The 15,694-nt window shown below is 57.9% G+C and overlaps 1 protein-coding gene across 2 annotated transcripts in view; it reads left to right on the forward strand.

Moving 5' to 3' along the window:
- LOC119973205 (cyclin-dependent kinase 16-like) overlaps positions 1–15,694 on the forward strand; it is a 202,691-nt gene that overhangs the window by 68,278 nt on the left and 118,719 nt on the right. For both annotated transcript variants that reach the window (XM_038810858.1, XM_038810859.1), the window contains exon 8: positions 8,197–8,320. In XM_038810858.1, the coding sequence (XP_038666786.1) occupies positions 8,197–8,320 (124 nt within the window). The remainder of the gene's footprint in view (positions 1–8,196; positions 8,321–15,694) is intronic.

Raw genomic sequence — 15,694 nt, forward strand, 5'->3', positions numbered from 1 at the left:
CTGACCCGAGCGGTGGCCTCGATTAAGGAGCTGGTCGACCGGGTGGAGGAGAAAGTAATGACTCAGGGACAGGCGATCCATAGGTTGCAGGAGCTGACAGCGGTATAAGAGGAGCAGTCCATTGCGATCGCAATGGAAATTATTATTCTACAGGATCGTCAGAAATGGCTGTTGGAGAAGGTGGAGGACCTGGAGAATCGTTATCGCAGGCCGAATATCCGGATCGTCGGTTTGCCAGAGGGAAAGGGGAGATCGGGTGTATGTGGGGAAGATGCTGGAGAAGATGCTCGGGGCAGATGCGTTCGACAGGCCCTTAGAGGTGGGCCGGGCTCACAGGATGCTCATGCATAAGCCCCAGGGGTGTGAGCCCCCGAGGGCGATGGTGGTGAGTCTGCATCGGTTCCTGGACAAGGAACGCATTATAAGGTGGGCCAGCCACACGAAACGGTGCATGTGGGAAGATGTTGAGATCCGGGTGTATCAAGACTTGGGAGCAGATCTCGCAAAGCGGGGGCGAGTTTTAATAAGGTTAAGGCGACCCTGTATGCAAAGGGAATAAAATTTGGACTGCTCTACCCGGCCCGTCTTTGGGTGGCCTACGAGATCCGGGAACTATATTTTGGCTCGCCAGAAGAAATGGCGGTCTTCATGAAGGACAATAATCTGGCAGAGGCATAATGACTTTAAAATCTGGACGGGAGTGGGCTGAGTTAAAAGTTTTGTGTTGATTTATATTTTTAAAATCTCAGCCTTTCACTGTAACTTAAGTTGCGGGGATCGGGAAAAGAAGGAGATCTCAGATTGGTTTGATTTTGATCCGTTGCTATATGTACCAAGGTACAGTAAAAGAGATTTTTTAGTTGTGATGTTCTAGGGGGAAAGAAAAGAAAAGATGTTTGAGCTTTTGCATGCAAAAACATTTTTTCTTATCCTGCTTGATTTTTCTTCTCATGTTTTCGGCTCTGTTTGAAGGTGAAAAATAAAATGAAATGAAAATCACTTATTGTCACAAGTAGGCTTCAAATGAAGTTACTGTGAAAAGCCCCTAGTCGCCACATTCCAGCACCTGTTCGGGGAGGCTGGTACGGGAATTGAACCGTTGTGCTGGCCTGCCTTGGTCTGCTTTCAAAGCCAGCGATTTAGCCCAGTGTGCTAAACGAACCCCTAACTTATGGGACTGATAAGATGTTGTAAAGGGAGGGGGTGTGGGCCTCTGCTTCTGGACCTTGGAGGATTGTTTGTTTGCTTTCTGTGTTTGTTGCGTTTGTTTTGAGAACTTGTGTGAAGAGTGGGGGGGGGGGGGGGAGGGGGTGAGGATCCAGCAGGTGGTAGGATGCTGGGCGCCAGGGGTGGGAGCCGCTAGGCTAGCTGGGAGAGCTGGTTCCTGGGAGCAAAGTGGGGGGAGAGCTGAACAGAGACAGAGTAAGGGGGGATTGCTGACGTCTAGGGGACTTTTAGGAGGTTGGAGATGGAGACCAGATGGCGATGGCTGCCGAGGGGCGGGCCAGGGGAGGTGCAGGACATGGGCTAAGGGCTGGCCTGGGAAAGGTCATGGCTGATCAACAGGGGAGGGGGGTCAAGAGCCCCACCCCCCAACCGGACTGGTTCATGAACTGAATGGGCGGTCAAAAGGGCCCATATGTTCGCACACTTGAGACAGCTAAAAGTGGCCGTGGCCATCCTATCAGAGACATACTTGAATCTGGGGGACCAAGTTGGATTGAAGAAGGGATGGGTCAGACAGGTATCCCATTCGGGACTGGACTTTAAAACAACGGGGGTGGCCATCCTGATTGACAAAAGAGTGGCATTTGAGGTAGGGAAGATAGAGATAGACCCAGGAGGCAGATGTATTATGGTTAGCGGGAAACTGGAGGGAATGGCAGTGGTGTTGGTAAATATATATGCTATAAACTGGGATGATATCGCGTTTGTCAGGAAGGTGCTCGGAAAGATCCCTGACCTGGACTCACACCAGTTGGTTATGGGGGGTGACTTCAACACGGTCCTAGATACGCGAATGGAGCGGTCAATTTCTAGGCCAGGGAAGGTATGAGCAGTGGTGAAAGAATGGGTTCATGGAGCGCATTGGAGGGGTTGATCCATGGAGATTTGAGAGGCCACAGAGCAAGGAATATTTATTTTACTCCCATGTGCACAAGGAATACTCCAGGATTAATTTCTTTATACTGGATAAAAGGAGAGGTGGAGGACAGCAATTGTGGTGCCAGGCCACTCGCTGCATTGGATAGGCTTGCGGGTAAGCACAGGAAAGTCCCAGCGCCCGCACTGGAGATTAGATGCAGGGCTGTTAGCGGACGACGAGATCTGTGAATGAGTGAGGGAGGCCATTCTGGGGTTTATAAAGAACAACGACATGGGAGAGCTGGGGTGGTGTGGGAGGGATTGAAGGCGGTTATTAGAGGGGAATGTATTTCGATTCGGGCCCATAGGGAGAAGACTGAACGGGCAGAGCTGGACAGGTGAATGAAATGAGATGAAATGAAAATCACTTATTGTCACAAGTAGGCTTCAAATGAAGTTACTGTGAAAAGCCCCTAGTCGCCACATTCCGGCACCTGTTTGGGGAGGCTGGTACGGGAATTGAACCGTGCTGCTGGCCAGCCTGGTCTACTTTCAAAGCCAGCGATTTAGCCCAGTGATAAACCAGGTAGGAGAAATCTTACAGGTGGGCAGGAGGTATGCGGAGTCTCCGAATGAGGAGCTCCTGAGGGAGTGTCAGAGACTCCAAATGGAATTTGGATTCCTTTCCACAGGTAAGGCGGAGGGACATCTGAGGAGAATAAAAGGGGCAATATATGAATATGAGGAGAAAGCTAGCAGGTTGCTGGCACATCAGCTGAGGAAGCAGGAGGCGGCGTGAGAAATAGGGAAAATAAAGGATATGAGGGGGAAGGTAGTGAACGACCTGGAGGAGGTTAACAATGTGTTCCGTGAATTCTATAGTCAACTATATGAGTCGGAACCCCCAGTCGGGGAGGAGCGAATGAATCAATTCCTGGAGAGGCTAGAGTTCCCGAAGGTAGATGAGGAGCTGGTGGAAGTTCTGGGGGGCCCAATTGGGCTCGGGGAGGTGATAGACGGATTGGGGGTGATGTAATCGGGTAAGGCCCTGGGACCTGATGGATTCCCAGTGGAATTTTATAAAAGGCTTTGTGGGCTACTGGGCCGCTTCTGGTCAAGGCTTTTAATGAGTCCAAGGAGCTGGGAGTGCTTCCCCCAATGCTATCACAAGCATCAATCTCTCTCATCCTGAAGAGAGACAAGGACCCGGAGAGCTGTGGATCGTACAGGCCAATTTCCCTATTGGACGTTGATGCTAAATTGCTGGCAAAAAGATCTTGGCCACCCGAATAGAGGAGTGTGTCCCGGAGATAATCGGGAAGAATCAGAAGGGATTTGTGAAGGGCGGGCAATGACGTCGAATATTAGACGGCTTCTTAATGTTATAATGATACCAGCGGAGGGGCGCGATGGTGAGGTGGCATTAACCACGGACGCGGAGAAGGTTTTCGACCGGGTGGAGTGGAAGTACCTATGGGACATCCGAGGCAGGTTTGGGTTCGGGAAGGGATTGGGTCCGGCTGTTATTACAGGCTCCGGTGGCAAATGTAAGAACCAACCGAGTCCGGTCAGAATACTTTAGTCTTTGTAGGGTGTCATGTGAGAGTACCTTTCAGAAATATGTGTGTTTTTTATAGACTAACTGTAGTGGGTGAACCTTTAAGAAATGGGTGTTTATTACTGCAGTGATGTCAGAGTGTGGGTGGAGCTGGGCTGTCTGTCAGCTTTTAGTTTCACTTGGAGAAAAGCTTGGGGGTGTGCGTTTTTTGGTTTTGCTTCAGTATGTGTAATGTTTTTCTCTCTGTCATGTAAAGACTATCTCTTGATCAGTTGGTGAATTCAGAGGGATAACTGTTCTCAGTAGTGAATTTAAACCTGATGTGTTTCTCTTAAGGAGGGAATGGACGGAGGGGATGGGAGGAGGGGATGGGCGGAGGGGATGGGCGGATGGGATGGGTGGAGGGGGTGGGCGGAGGGGAATGGGAGGAGGGGATGGGCGGAGGGGATGGGCGGTGGAGATAGGTGGAGGGGTAAGGCGGAAAGGATGGGTGGAGGGGGTGGGCGGAGGGGGATGGGAGGAGGGGATGGAGGAGGGGATGGGAGGAAGGGATGGGAGGAGGGGGATGGGAGGAGGGGATGGGAGGAGGGGATGGACGGAGGGGATGGGAGGAGGGGGATGGGAGGAGGGGGTGGGCAGAGGGGGATGGGAGGAGGGGATGGGAGGAGGGGATGGGAGGAAGGGATGGGAAGAGGGGACAGGAGGAGGGGGATGGGCGGAGGGGGATGGGCAGAGGGGGATGGGAGGAGGGGACAGGAGGAGGGGGATGGGCGGAGGGGGATGGGAGGAGGGGATGAGAGGAGGAGATGGCAGGAGGAGATGGGAGGAGGGGATGGGAGGAGGGGATGGGAGAAGGGGATGGGAGGAGGGGCTGGGAGGAGGGGATGGGAGGAGGGGATGGGAGGAGGAGATGGGAGGAGGGGATGGGAGGAGGGAATGGGCGGAGGGGAATGGGAGGAGGAGATGGGAGGAGTGGATGGGAGGAGGGGGATGGGCGGAGGAGATGGGAGGAGGGGATGGGAGGAGGGGATGGGTGGAGGGGGATGGGAGGAGGGGGATCGGTGGAGGGGATGGGAGGAGGGTGTTGGGAGGAGGGGATGGGAGGAGGGGATGGGTGGAGGGGATGGACGGAGGGAATGGGAGGAGGGGATGGGAGGAGGGGATGGGAGGAGGGGATGGGAGGAGGGGATGGACGGAGGGGATGGGAGGAGGGGGATGGGAGGAGGGGGTGGGCAAAGGGGGATGGGAGGAGGGGATGGGAGGAGGGGATGGGAGGAAGGGATGGGAAGAGGGGACAGGAGGAGGGGGATGGGCGGAGGGGATGGGCAGAGGGGGATGGGAGGAGGGGACAGGAGGAGGGGGATGGGCGGAGGGGATGGACGGAGGGATGGGAGGAGGGGATGGGAGGAGGGGATGGGAGGAGGGGGATGGGAGGAGGGGGATGGGTGGAGGAGATGGGAGGAGGGGATGGGTGGAGGGGATGGGAGGAGGGGGATGGGCAGAGGGGATGGGCGGAGGCGGATGGGAGAAGGGGATGGACGGAGGGGGATGGGAGGAGGGGATAGGAGGAGGGGATGGGAGGAGGGGGATGGGAGGAGGGGGATGGGAGGAGGGGGTGGGCGGGGGGATGGGTGGAGGGGGTGGGCAGAGGGGGATTGGAGGAGGGGATGGGCGGAGGGGAGGGGCGGAGGAGGATGGGCGGAGGGGATGGGCGGGGGGATGGGTGGAGGGGACGGGCGGAGGGGATGGGAGGAGGGGATGGGAGGAGGGGATGGGTGGAGGGGATGGGAGGAGTGGGGTGGGAGGAGGGGGATGGGAGGAGGGGGATGGGAAGAGGGGATGGGCGGGGGGGGGGAATGGGTGGAGGGGACGGGCGCAGGGGATGGGCGGAGGGGGCGGGCGGAGGGGATGGGAGGAGGGGGATGGGAGGAGGGGGATGGGAAGAGGGGATGGGCGGAGGGGATGGGAGGAGGGGATGGGAGGAGGGGATGGGAGGAGGGGATTGGCCGAGGGTTGGGCGGAGGGGATGGGAGGAGGGGATGGGAGGAGGGGATGGGAGGAGGGGATTGGCCGAGGGGATGGGCGGAGGGGATGGGCGGAGGGGATGGGAGGAGGGGATGTGCGGAGGGGATGGGCGGAGGCGATGGGCGGAGGGGGCGGGCGGAGGGATGGGAGGAGGGGATGGGAGGAGGGGGATGGGGGAGGGGATGGGAGGAGGAGGGGATGGGCGGAGGGGGATGGGCGGAGGGGGCGGGCGGAGGGGATGGGAGGAGGGGATGGGAGGAGGGGGATGGGCGGAGGGGATGGGGAGGAGGGGATGGGAGGAGGGGATGGGCAGAGGGGATGGGAGGAGGGGATGGGCGGAGGGGATGGGAGGAGGGTATGGGCCGAGGGGATGGGCGGGGGGGGGGAATGGGTGGAGGGGACGGGCGCAGGGGATGGGCGGAGGGGGCGGGCGGAGGGGATGGGAGGAGGGGGATGGGAGGAGGGGGATGGGAAGAGGGGATGGGCGGAGGGGATGGGAGGAAGGGATGGGAGGAGGGGATGGGAGGAGGGGATTGGCCGAGGGGTTGGGCGGAGGGGATGGGAGGAGGGGATGGGAGGAGGGGATGGGAGGAGGGGATTGGCCGAGGGGATGGGCGGAGGGGATGGGCGGAGGGGATGGGAGGAGGGGATGTGCGGAGGGGATGGGCGGAGGCGATGGGCGGAGGGGGCGGGCGGAGGGGATGGGAGGAGGGGATGGGAGGAGGGGGATGGGCCGAGGGGATGGGAGGAGGAGGGGATGGGCGGAGGGGATGGGCGGAGGGGGCGGGCGGAGGGGATGGGAGGAGGGGATGGGAGGAGGGGGATGGGCGGAGGGGATGGGAGGAGGGGATGGGAGGAGGGGATGGGCAGAGGGGATGGGAGGAGGGGATGGGCGGAGGGGATGGGAGGAGGGGATGGGCCGAGGGGATGGGCGGAGGGGATGGGCGGTGGGGATGGGCGGAGGGGAATGGGAGGAGGGGATGGGCGGTGGGGATGGGCGGAGGGAATGGGAGGAGGGGATGGGAGGAAGGGGATGGGAGGAGGGGGATGGGCAGAGGGGATGGGAGGAGGGGATGGGCGGAGGGGATGGGAGGAGGGGGATGGGAGGATGGGATGGGCGGAGGGGGAATGGCGGAGGGGATGGGAGGAGGGGATGGGAGGAGGGGATGGGCGGAGGGGACGGGCGGAGGGGATGGGAGGAGGGGGATGGGAGGAGGGGATGGGAGGAGGGGGATGGGCGGAGGGGATGGGAGGAGGGGATGGGAGGAGGGGATGGGAGCAGGGGGATGGGCAGAGGGGATGGGAGGAGGGGATGGGCGGAGGGGGATGGGCAGAGGGGATGGGAGGAGGGGATGGGCCGAGGGGATGGGCGGAGGGGATGGGCGGATGGGTTGGGCGGAGGGAATGGGAGGAGGGGATGGGAGGAAGGGGATGGGAGGAGGGGGATGGGAGGAAGGGATGGGAGGAGGGGGATGGGCGGAGGGGATGGGAGGAAGGGACGGGCGGAGGGGATGGGAGGAAGGGATGGGAGGAGGGGGATGGGCGGAGGGGATGGGAGGAAGGGATGGGAGGGGGGGGATGGGCAGAGGGGATGGGAGGAGGGGATGGGCAGAGGGGATGGGAGAAGGGGATGGGAGGAGGGGATGGGCGGAGGGGATGGGAGGAAGGGATGGGAGGAGGGGATGGGCAGAGGGGATGGGAGGAGGGGATGGGCGGAGGGGATGGGAGAAGGGGATGGGAGGAGGGGATGGGCGGAGGGGATGGGAGAAGGGGATGGGAGGAGGGGATGGGCGGAGGGGATGGGAGGAAGGGATGGGAGGAGGGGATGGGAGGAGGGGGAGGGGCAGAGGGGACGGGCGGAGGGGATGGGAGGAAGGGATGGGAGGGGGGGGATGGGCAGAGGGGATGGGAGGAGGGGATGGGCGGAGGGGATGGGAGAAGGGGATGGGAGGAGGGGATGGGCGGAGGGGATGGGAGGAAGGGATGGGAGGAGGGGATGGGCAGAGGGGATGGGAGGAGGGGATGGGCGGAGGGGATGGGAGAAGGGGATGGGAGGAGGGGATGGGCGGAGGGGATGGGAGAAGGGGATGGGAGGAGGGGATGGGCGGAGGGGATGGGAGGAAGGGATGGGAGGAGGGGATGGGCGGAGGGGATGGGAGGAGGGGATGGGCGGAGGGGATGGGAGAAGGGGATGGGAGGAGGGGATGGGCGGAGGGGATGGGCGGAGGGGATGTGCGGAGGGGACGGGAGGAAGGGATGGGCGGAGTAGATGGGCGGAGGGGATGTGCGGAGGGGATGGGCGGAGGGGTAGGAGCAACATTGTGTGAAACCCACACCTGCTCATTTTCTTCACTAAATGCCGCACAATACGGTGGAAAAAGCTGCCATTGTAGTTGGCGGGTTAAACACCGCTTCCCCCATCCAAAATCCCAGTTTGCCCATTTCTGGGATGATTGCGGCATGTGTCCCCAGTTCAGTACGTTGTCACTCGCTGTGTTGTTGATTTTGTTTCTCTCTCCTATCTGCAGATCTTTCTGTTCCAGTTGTTGAGAGGGTTATCTTATTGCCACGGCCGGAAGGTATTACACCGGGACCTAAAACCCCAGAACCTGCTGATTAATGACAAGGGGGAGCTGAAACTGGCCGATTTTGGTATGTGTCAAAAATTCAAATAACTAAAAAACAATATTGGTTTGAGAGCAATGGATATCCTCAGTACAGTGAGGATTTGTGTAACCTGCAGCTCAGCCCTGGCTACTCCTCGATTAAGTCATTGATAGTTAGTCTGTTAAAATGATGTTGGTGCAAAATGCGGACAGAAGTGCCTGAAATGTAGCATTCCTCCTGTGGTGAATGTATAATGGACAATTCACACTGTGTATCACTGTGAGCCTGTGGGCTCCATCTGTGGCTGTGAGCCGTTGCGCGGCTCTGCCCACGGGGGGAGATGAGGAGCTTGTACAGGGCTCCACCCTTTGCTCCGCCTATGGCCCCTCCCACTACCGGAAGTATAAAGTGCTGCGGTCTTGTGAGTCTGCCCTCAGTTCTTCTGGTCGCAGTCAGGCTCAGTTGTAAGTCGATTAAAGCCACAGTTTACTTCCTCTCGTGTCTCGAGTGAATTGATGGTCGCATCACCTCCATTTCACACAGCCATTTCAGGCCAGCTCAGGGTTCACACCTTGGTTGTGAAATCACCTCAACAATGTAGAAGATAGGGCGACAAAGGCCAGAATATTCCAGCTGTTGGGATTCCCTGTTCCTGCCAGCCGTGCACTCTCACCTGCAGGTTTCCCAGCAGTGTGGAGTGGCATCAATGGGAAATCCCATTGACAGCGGTGGAGTAGAGAATCCTGCCGTCAGTGAATGATGCACAGCCAGGAATCAAATGGCTGGGGAACCGGAGAATCCCAGTGAACTGTGCGCCGCTGGGAATCACGGCCGCGTTTCTCTGGTCTGGCGCCAGAGTGCCGGCGACAAAGCGGGAGTACTTTACGCCGGCGCCAAGATCCGATTCTCGGATCCAGCTGCTGGTCCCGGCGTTGGAGCCTGCCCCAGAGAACAAGAGTCAGCTGGTGAGGATGGAGAACTGGTCGCCCAATAGGCCAAGGAGGAGGTGAGAAGGAGGCGCTGCATCAGGTCTCGTGTGTTCCAGCAGCGCCTGTCCTTCGAGGACCCGCCGGGACTGGGCGTGTCGTCAAAGACTCCGACTGAGCAGGGGGACCATATGGCACATTTGCCGGATCATGGTACACCTGGAATAGCGGGGATATGAGGAAGGATACCTGATCCCAATATCCTTTATGGTGACAGTTGCCCTGAACCTTTCTGACAGTTCTTCCAGGCGCTAAGTGGGGACCTGTCGAGATCTCGCAGACGTCGGTGCACAGGCGCCACGACGGAGGCCTGTATGCCCAGTCTACACAGCTTCAATGTGAACTGAGACCGCAGGATGCCCGGACAGTGGGGTTCGCCGCCATCGGTGAGATGCCCCCGGTTCGGGGGATGATCCACCAGTGTGAACGACACCTTTATCCTGGCACACTCGGTGGTTCCTGGCCTCTTCGAGGAGCATCCCTGGCTGCGGGGTTAGTTCTTGGGCAATGGGTTATCCGCTGTGGTCATGGCTGATGACCCCTATCCGGAGCAGTGTGGGGTCCCACTACGACATCCATGCCACAATATGGGCTGTGATTGAGCGGTGCTTCGGCATCCTGAAGATGCAGTTTAGTTGCCTGGAAAGCTTTGAAGGGGCCCTGGCCATACCCATCCTTGTCGACCAGGATGAACAGTAAGAAGTCTTACAACACCAGGTTAAAGTCCAACAGGTTTGTTTCAAACACGAGCTTTCGGAGCACGGCGCCTTCATTCACCTGAAGAAGGAGCCGTGCTCCGAAAGCTCGTGTTTGAAACAAACCTGTTGGACTTTAACCTGGTGTTGTAAGACTTCTTACTGTGCTCACCCCAGTCCAACGCCGGCATCTCCACATCATGGTGACCAGGATGAAGGCCACCATTGCTGGTTGGATTCCGATAGCCATTGGCTGCAGGGGGTGATAGCCAGACATGTTAGCATGGCGTGCATCCCCGTGCCCAACCAGATCCAATAGGCTTCATGACGGCCCCAGTCTGCACTTCAGACCCTTGCCTGCATGCCCCCTCCCCCATCCCCCTTCCCCTATCTCCACACCCTTCCCTGTCTGTTCCCCCTGGCACTCTGCCCTCCACACCCCTGGCCCGGTTGGGTGTTGACACAGTCCCAGAGGGAGGTGGTCTAGTCCTTGTGCTCCATGGCCGTGAACACTGGGACTCTGATCGAGATGGGTGTGGACCTCCAGGACTGGCGGAATCAGGTGGCAGGGGAGCCTAAGGGGTTAGTTCCACCCGCATCCCAGTCCCAAGAAGTAGCCCAGGAACCCTGAGGGAGGAGGAAGTGACCTCCACAGTGGGGCTGCCAGAACACCACAGCGCCTCAGATTCCACTCCCTCCCTGTCCCTGGCACATCTGATGGGCAGTGAGCAGAACAGGGTGCCACCACACCACCTGGGACATCCGAGAGACTGCTGGGCACATCTAGGCCCGGTCGCTGCAGAAGACGGCTGCCAGGTCACAGGGTGGGAATCGCAGAGGGACGTCTCCATCCCTGTACTGCCTGGGGAGCCACCTCGGCATAGCGTTTGCACCCGCAAGGCCAGAAAATTAGACACCAGTTAAGTTGACAAGGGTGCAGCAAACAGATACCAATAGGGGCTCGGGCACAAACCTGTATAAACAGGTTCACATTAAACACCTGTTCACAAACGTTCCAACCTGCCTCGGTGCTCTGTCAGAAGGGTGTGAGGGATTGGCTGTGCTGGACTGGTCTGGCTGCAGGGGGGCGCTGGGAGGGGGCAGTGTGGTGGCTGGCCCTTGGAGGTGGGCACGGACCAGTGCCCCCAGGTCAGCCACTGCTCATCGCCACCCCAGGGGTTCGGTGGGACCATGCATGCACGGATCACCCAGGCTACCGTGGGCAGGAGCCAGCCATTGTCACATGATACGGAGCAACAGAGCACATCGCAGAGTTGACCGTCATCACCCTCTACAGTCGCGCCTCTGCATATCCTACCTCCTCTTTCTCCCTCATTCCATGGCACCTGTTTCCCAATTTTTGAAACCACAAGTAAAATACGCTGTCGGTAGTTCTCCCTGGCAGAGTCGGAGCATCGTTAATGATGTGTGGATGGTATTTACTATATATGCAGAGTAGAATGCATTGGCACTGCTCCTGAGGCACCAGAGCATGGCATTATGTTCGGTGCCCGGCACTGCCCACGATTCTGGCATCATGACCATTCCTCTGCCCAATCGCCTTTCCTGATCCCGGTGTCGGACGACGGAGATCATCTCTGAAATCATAGAATCATCGAATCATAGAATTTACAGTGCAGAAGGTCATTCAGTCCATCGATCTGCACCGGCCCTTGGAAAGAGCCCCCGACTCAAGGCCACGCCTCCACCCTCTCCCTGTAACCCACGGACCCGACCCAACCTTTGGACACTAAGGAGCAATTTATCATGGCCATTCTACCTAACCTGACCACCTTTGGATTGGGAGGAAACCGGAGCATCCGGAGGAAACCCACGCAGACACGGGGAGAACATGCAGACTCCACACAGACAGTGACCTGAGGTCGGAATTGAACCCGGGTGCCTTGCACTGTGAGGAAGCAATGCTAAACACTGTGCCACAGTGCCACCCAATGGAGAATCCATTCCCTTGTATTTCTATATTTCTCACCGTATGTGGGTGTGGGTGTGTGTGTGTGTGTGGGTATGTTGGTGGGTGTGGGTGTGGGTGTGCGTATGTGAGCGTGTGTGTGTATGTGTGTGTGTGTGGGTGTGTGTGGGTGTGGGTATGTGTGTGTGTGTGTGTGTGGGTTTGTGTGTGTGGGGTGTGGGTGTGTGTGAGTGTGTGTGGGTGTGGGTGTGGGTGTGTGGTGTGGGTGTGGGTGTGGATGTGTGTGTGGGTGTGGGTATGTGTGTGTGTGTGGGTGCGGGTATGTGTGTGTGTGTGTGTGTGTGTGTGGGTTTGTGTGTGTGTGTGTGGGTATGTGTGTGTGTGGGTGCGGGTGTGTGTGTGTGTGGGTGTCGGTATGTGTGTGTGTGTGTGGGTGCGGGTATGTGTGTGGGTGTGGGTGTGGGTATGTGTGTGTGTGTGTGTGTGCGGGTATGTGTGTGTGTGTGTGTGGGTGTGGGTATGTGTGTGTGTATGTGTGTGTGTGTGTGGGTGTGGGTATGTGTGGGTGTGGGTTTGTGTGTGTGTGTGTGTGGGTATGTGTGTGTGTGGGTGTGGGTATGTGTGTGTGTGGGTTTGTGTGTGTGGGTGTGGGTATGTGTGTGTGGGTGTGGGTATGTGTGTGTGTGTGGGTGTGGGTATGTGTGTGTGTGTGGGTGTGGGTATGTGTGTGTGGTGTGGGGTGCGGGTGTGTGTGTGTGTGTGGGTGCGGGTATGTGTGTGTGTGTGTGTGTGTGGGGTTTGTGTGTGTGGGTGCGGGTGTGTGTGTGTGTGGGTTTGTGTGTGTGTGTGTGTGTGTGGGTGCGGGTGTGGTGTGTGTGTGTGTGGGTTTGTGTGTGCGTGTGTGTGGGTGTGGGTATGTGTGTGTGGGTGTGGGTGTGGGTATGTGTGTGGGTGCGGGTATGTGTGTGAGTGTGTGTGTGTGTGGGTTTGTGTGTGTGTGTGTGTGTGAGTGCGGGTGTGTGTGTGTGTGTGTGTGGGGTTTGTGTGTGTGTGGGTGTGGGTATGTGTGTGTGTGTGTTTGTGTGGGTGTGGGTGTGGGTATGTGTGTGTGGGTGTGGGTATGTGTGTGTGTGTGGGTGTGGGTATGTGTGGGTGTGTGGGTGTGGGTACGTGTGTGTGTGTGGGTGCGGGTGTGTGTGTGTGTGTGTGGGTGCGGGTATGTGTGTGTGTGGTGGGTTTGTGTGTGTGTGTGTGTGGGTGCGGGTGTGTGTGTGTGTGGGTTTGTGTGTGTGTGTGTGTGGGTGCGGGTGTGTGTGTGTGTGTGGGTTTGTGTGTGTGTGTGTGTGGGTGTGGGTATGTGTGTGTGGGTGTGGGTGTGGGTTTGTGTGTGTGTGTGTGTGGGTGCGGGTATGTGTGTGTGTGTGTGTGTGTGGGTTTGTGTGTGTGTGTGTGTGGGTGCGGGGTGTGTGTGTGTGTGGGTTTGTGTGTGTGTGTGTGTGGGTGCGGGTGTGTGTGTGTGTGTGGGTTTGTGTGTGTGTGTGTGTGGGTGCGGGTGTGTGTGTGTGTGGGTTTGTGTGTGTGTGTGTGTGGGTGTGGGTATGTGTGTGTGTGTGTATGTTGGTGGGTTCTGATGGATCAGTGTGTATATTTGTGGGTCTGAGGGTTTTGTGTCAGTCAGTGTGTGGGTCTGTGTGTGTGGATGCATTTGTGTGGGAATTGTAATGATATGTATGTAGGTACAGCAGTGAAGGGTTAATTATTATATCTCAGAGTAACTCAAACACTAGAGGGCATCACCAGTTCCCAGTATAAATATCATGGGCTGGATTCTCCGCAGCTCCGCGCCAAAATTGTGAAATGTGATCGGCCGGAGAAACGGCTCCAACGTCAAAATCAGCTTTGAATCCGGTTTGGCACCAATTTCAGATTCTCAGGACCCCCCCCAACCCGACAAAATCGCGGCACTCGCCGCACGGGCCAGAGAATCGCATCAAGTACCCCGACGACCAATTCTCCGGGGCCTCAGCAATTCTACAGCCCGGATGGGGTGAGTTCCCGACAGTGTGGCTCTAACTATCTATAAAAATTCAAATTAGCGGCGTGCTGGCTCATGCGGCTTCGAGAGGAGGTAGGAGTTGACTGCGGGCTCCCGAAACGGACCCCAGCTGTGCTGTCTGCGGAGGGGGAGGGGTGGGGGGTGCCCTGCCAGGGAAGGGGGAGGGGACGGGAAGGGGGGGGGACAGGCCGAGCAGTCGGGGAGCCCCGACATGACAGGGCGGTGCCCACACACTGAGTGCCACTATGGAGGCTGTCTTGTTGGCCACCCACCCCGGCCCTTGGGTGTACGCAGGGCTAATGGACTTTTGTGTGGATGCGTGGTGCCAACCGGGATGACCATGTAATCCATGGCACCTGGTTGTGCACGGGTGTATGCGCCATGGTAACCTTTTGGGAACCAAACAGTGATGTTGGCTGCCATGGCGGGGGCTGCTGCCCTGTGGCAGTGTGAACGGAGGCGGCACAGAGAGGCTGCGGAGGCTGCAGCAGAGCGGGCCGCAGAGGGGAAGGTGCCAGCCGCTCAGGCTGGAGGGCCGCCTTCCCGACAGGCCCAGGAGGAATGGGACATTGGAGAGGAGGAGGAAGGGGTGGTGGTGCCAAGGATGCGCCTGATGAGGCTCCGCGTGTACCGGCGCCGCATGTCCTTCCAGGCCTGGGCCGGGCATTCAGGAGGAGACTGCGGATGAGCCGGGATACCATCGCTCATATCTGCCACATGATGGCACACCTGGCACCGCGTGGGAGTGGTAGAGGACATCCTCTCCCGGTTTCCATCAATGTGACGGTCCTGAACTTTTATGCGACGGGGTCGTTCCAGTCGCCGAGTGGTGACCTGTCCGGTATCTCGCAGGCATCGGTACACAGGTGCATTCACACCGTGACTGACGCCCTGTATGCCCTTACGGACCGGTACATACAGTTCGCTGTGGACCGTGCCCACCAGGATGCCCCGGGTCCAGGGGGTAATCGATGGGGTGCATGTCGCCCTGCGGCCACCTGCGGATAACAAGCCAATGCTCACAAACCGAAAGGGGTACCACTCCATGAATGTTTAGGTGGTCTGTGACCACCAGATGAAGATCCTGTACGTGTGCGCCCGATACCCAGGCAGTGTGCATGACTCTTTCATGTTGCCGCAATTATTGATCCCCACCATTCCTCAAACCTATTCATATCGTATCCAGCTAATCTCCAATCGACTATATTCTGTGTATCTTCACCATGTCCTGTACTATTTTGTCTTCAAGCCCATTCTGCTATCTCTTTACTGGTGAATTTACATAGAATTTTATTTTAGTGCAGAAGGAGGCCATTCGGCCCAACGAGACTGCACCGGCTCTTGGAAAGAGCACCCTACCCAAGGTCAACACATCCACCCTATCCACATAACCCAGTAACCCCACCCAACACTAAGGGCAATTTTGGACACTAAGGGCAATTTATCATGGTCAATCCACCTAACCCGCACATCTTTGGACTGTGGGAGGAAACCGGAGCACCCGGAGGAAACCCACGCACACACGGGGAGAATGTGCAGACTCCGCACAGACAGTGACCCAAGCCGGAATCGAACCTGGGACCCTGGAGCTGTGAAGCACTTGTGCTATCCACAATGCTACCGTGCTGCCTCTAATGGGATAGGTCGCACAGGGAAGTCTTCCCCCAAGCATCTGGGAATTTGTGCACAAACCCAACAACTGGATTTATTTACGCTCTCTGCGTACGAGTAGGACATGTATATCAAGGTGTT

Source organism: Scyliorhinus canicula, chromosome 11 (genome assembly GCF_902713615.1).
Source record: "Scyliorhinus canicula chromosome 11, sScyCan1.1, whole genome shotgun sequence".
Lineage (NCBI taxonomy): Eukaryota > Metazoa > Chordata > Chondrichthyes > Carcharhiniformes > Scyliorhinidae > Scyliorhinus > Scyliorhinus canicula.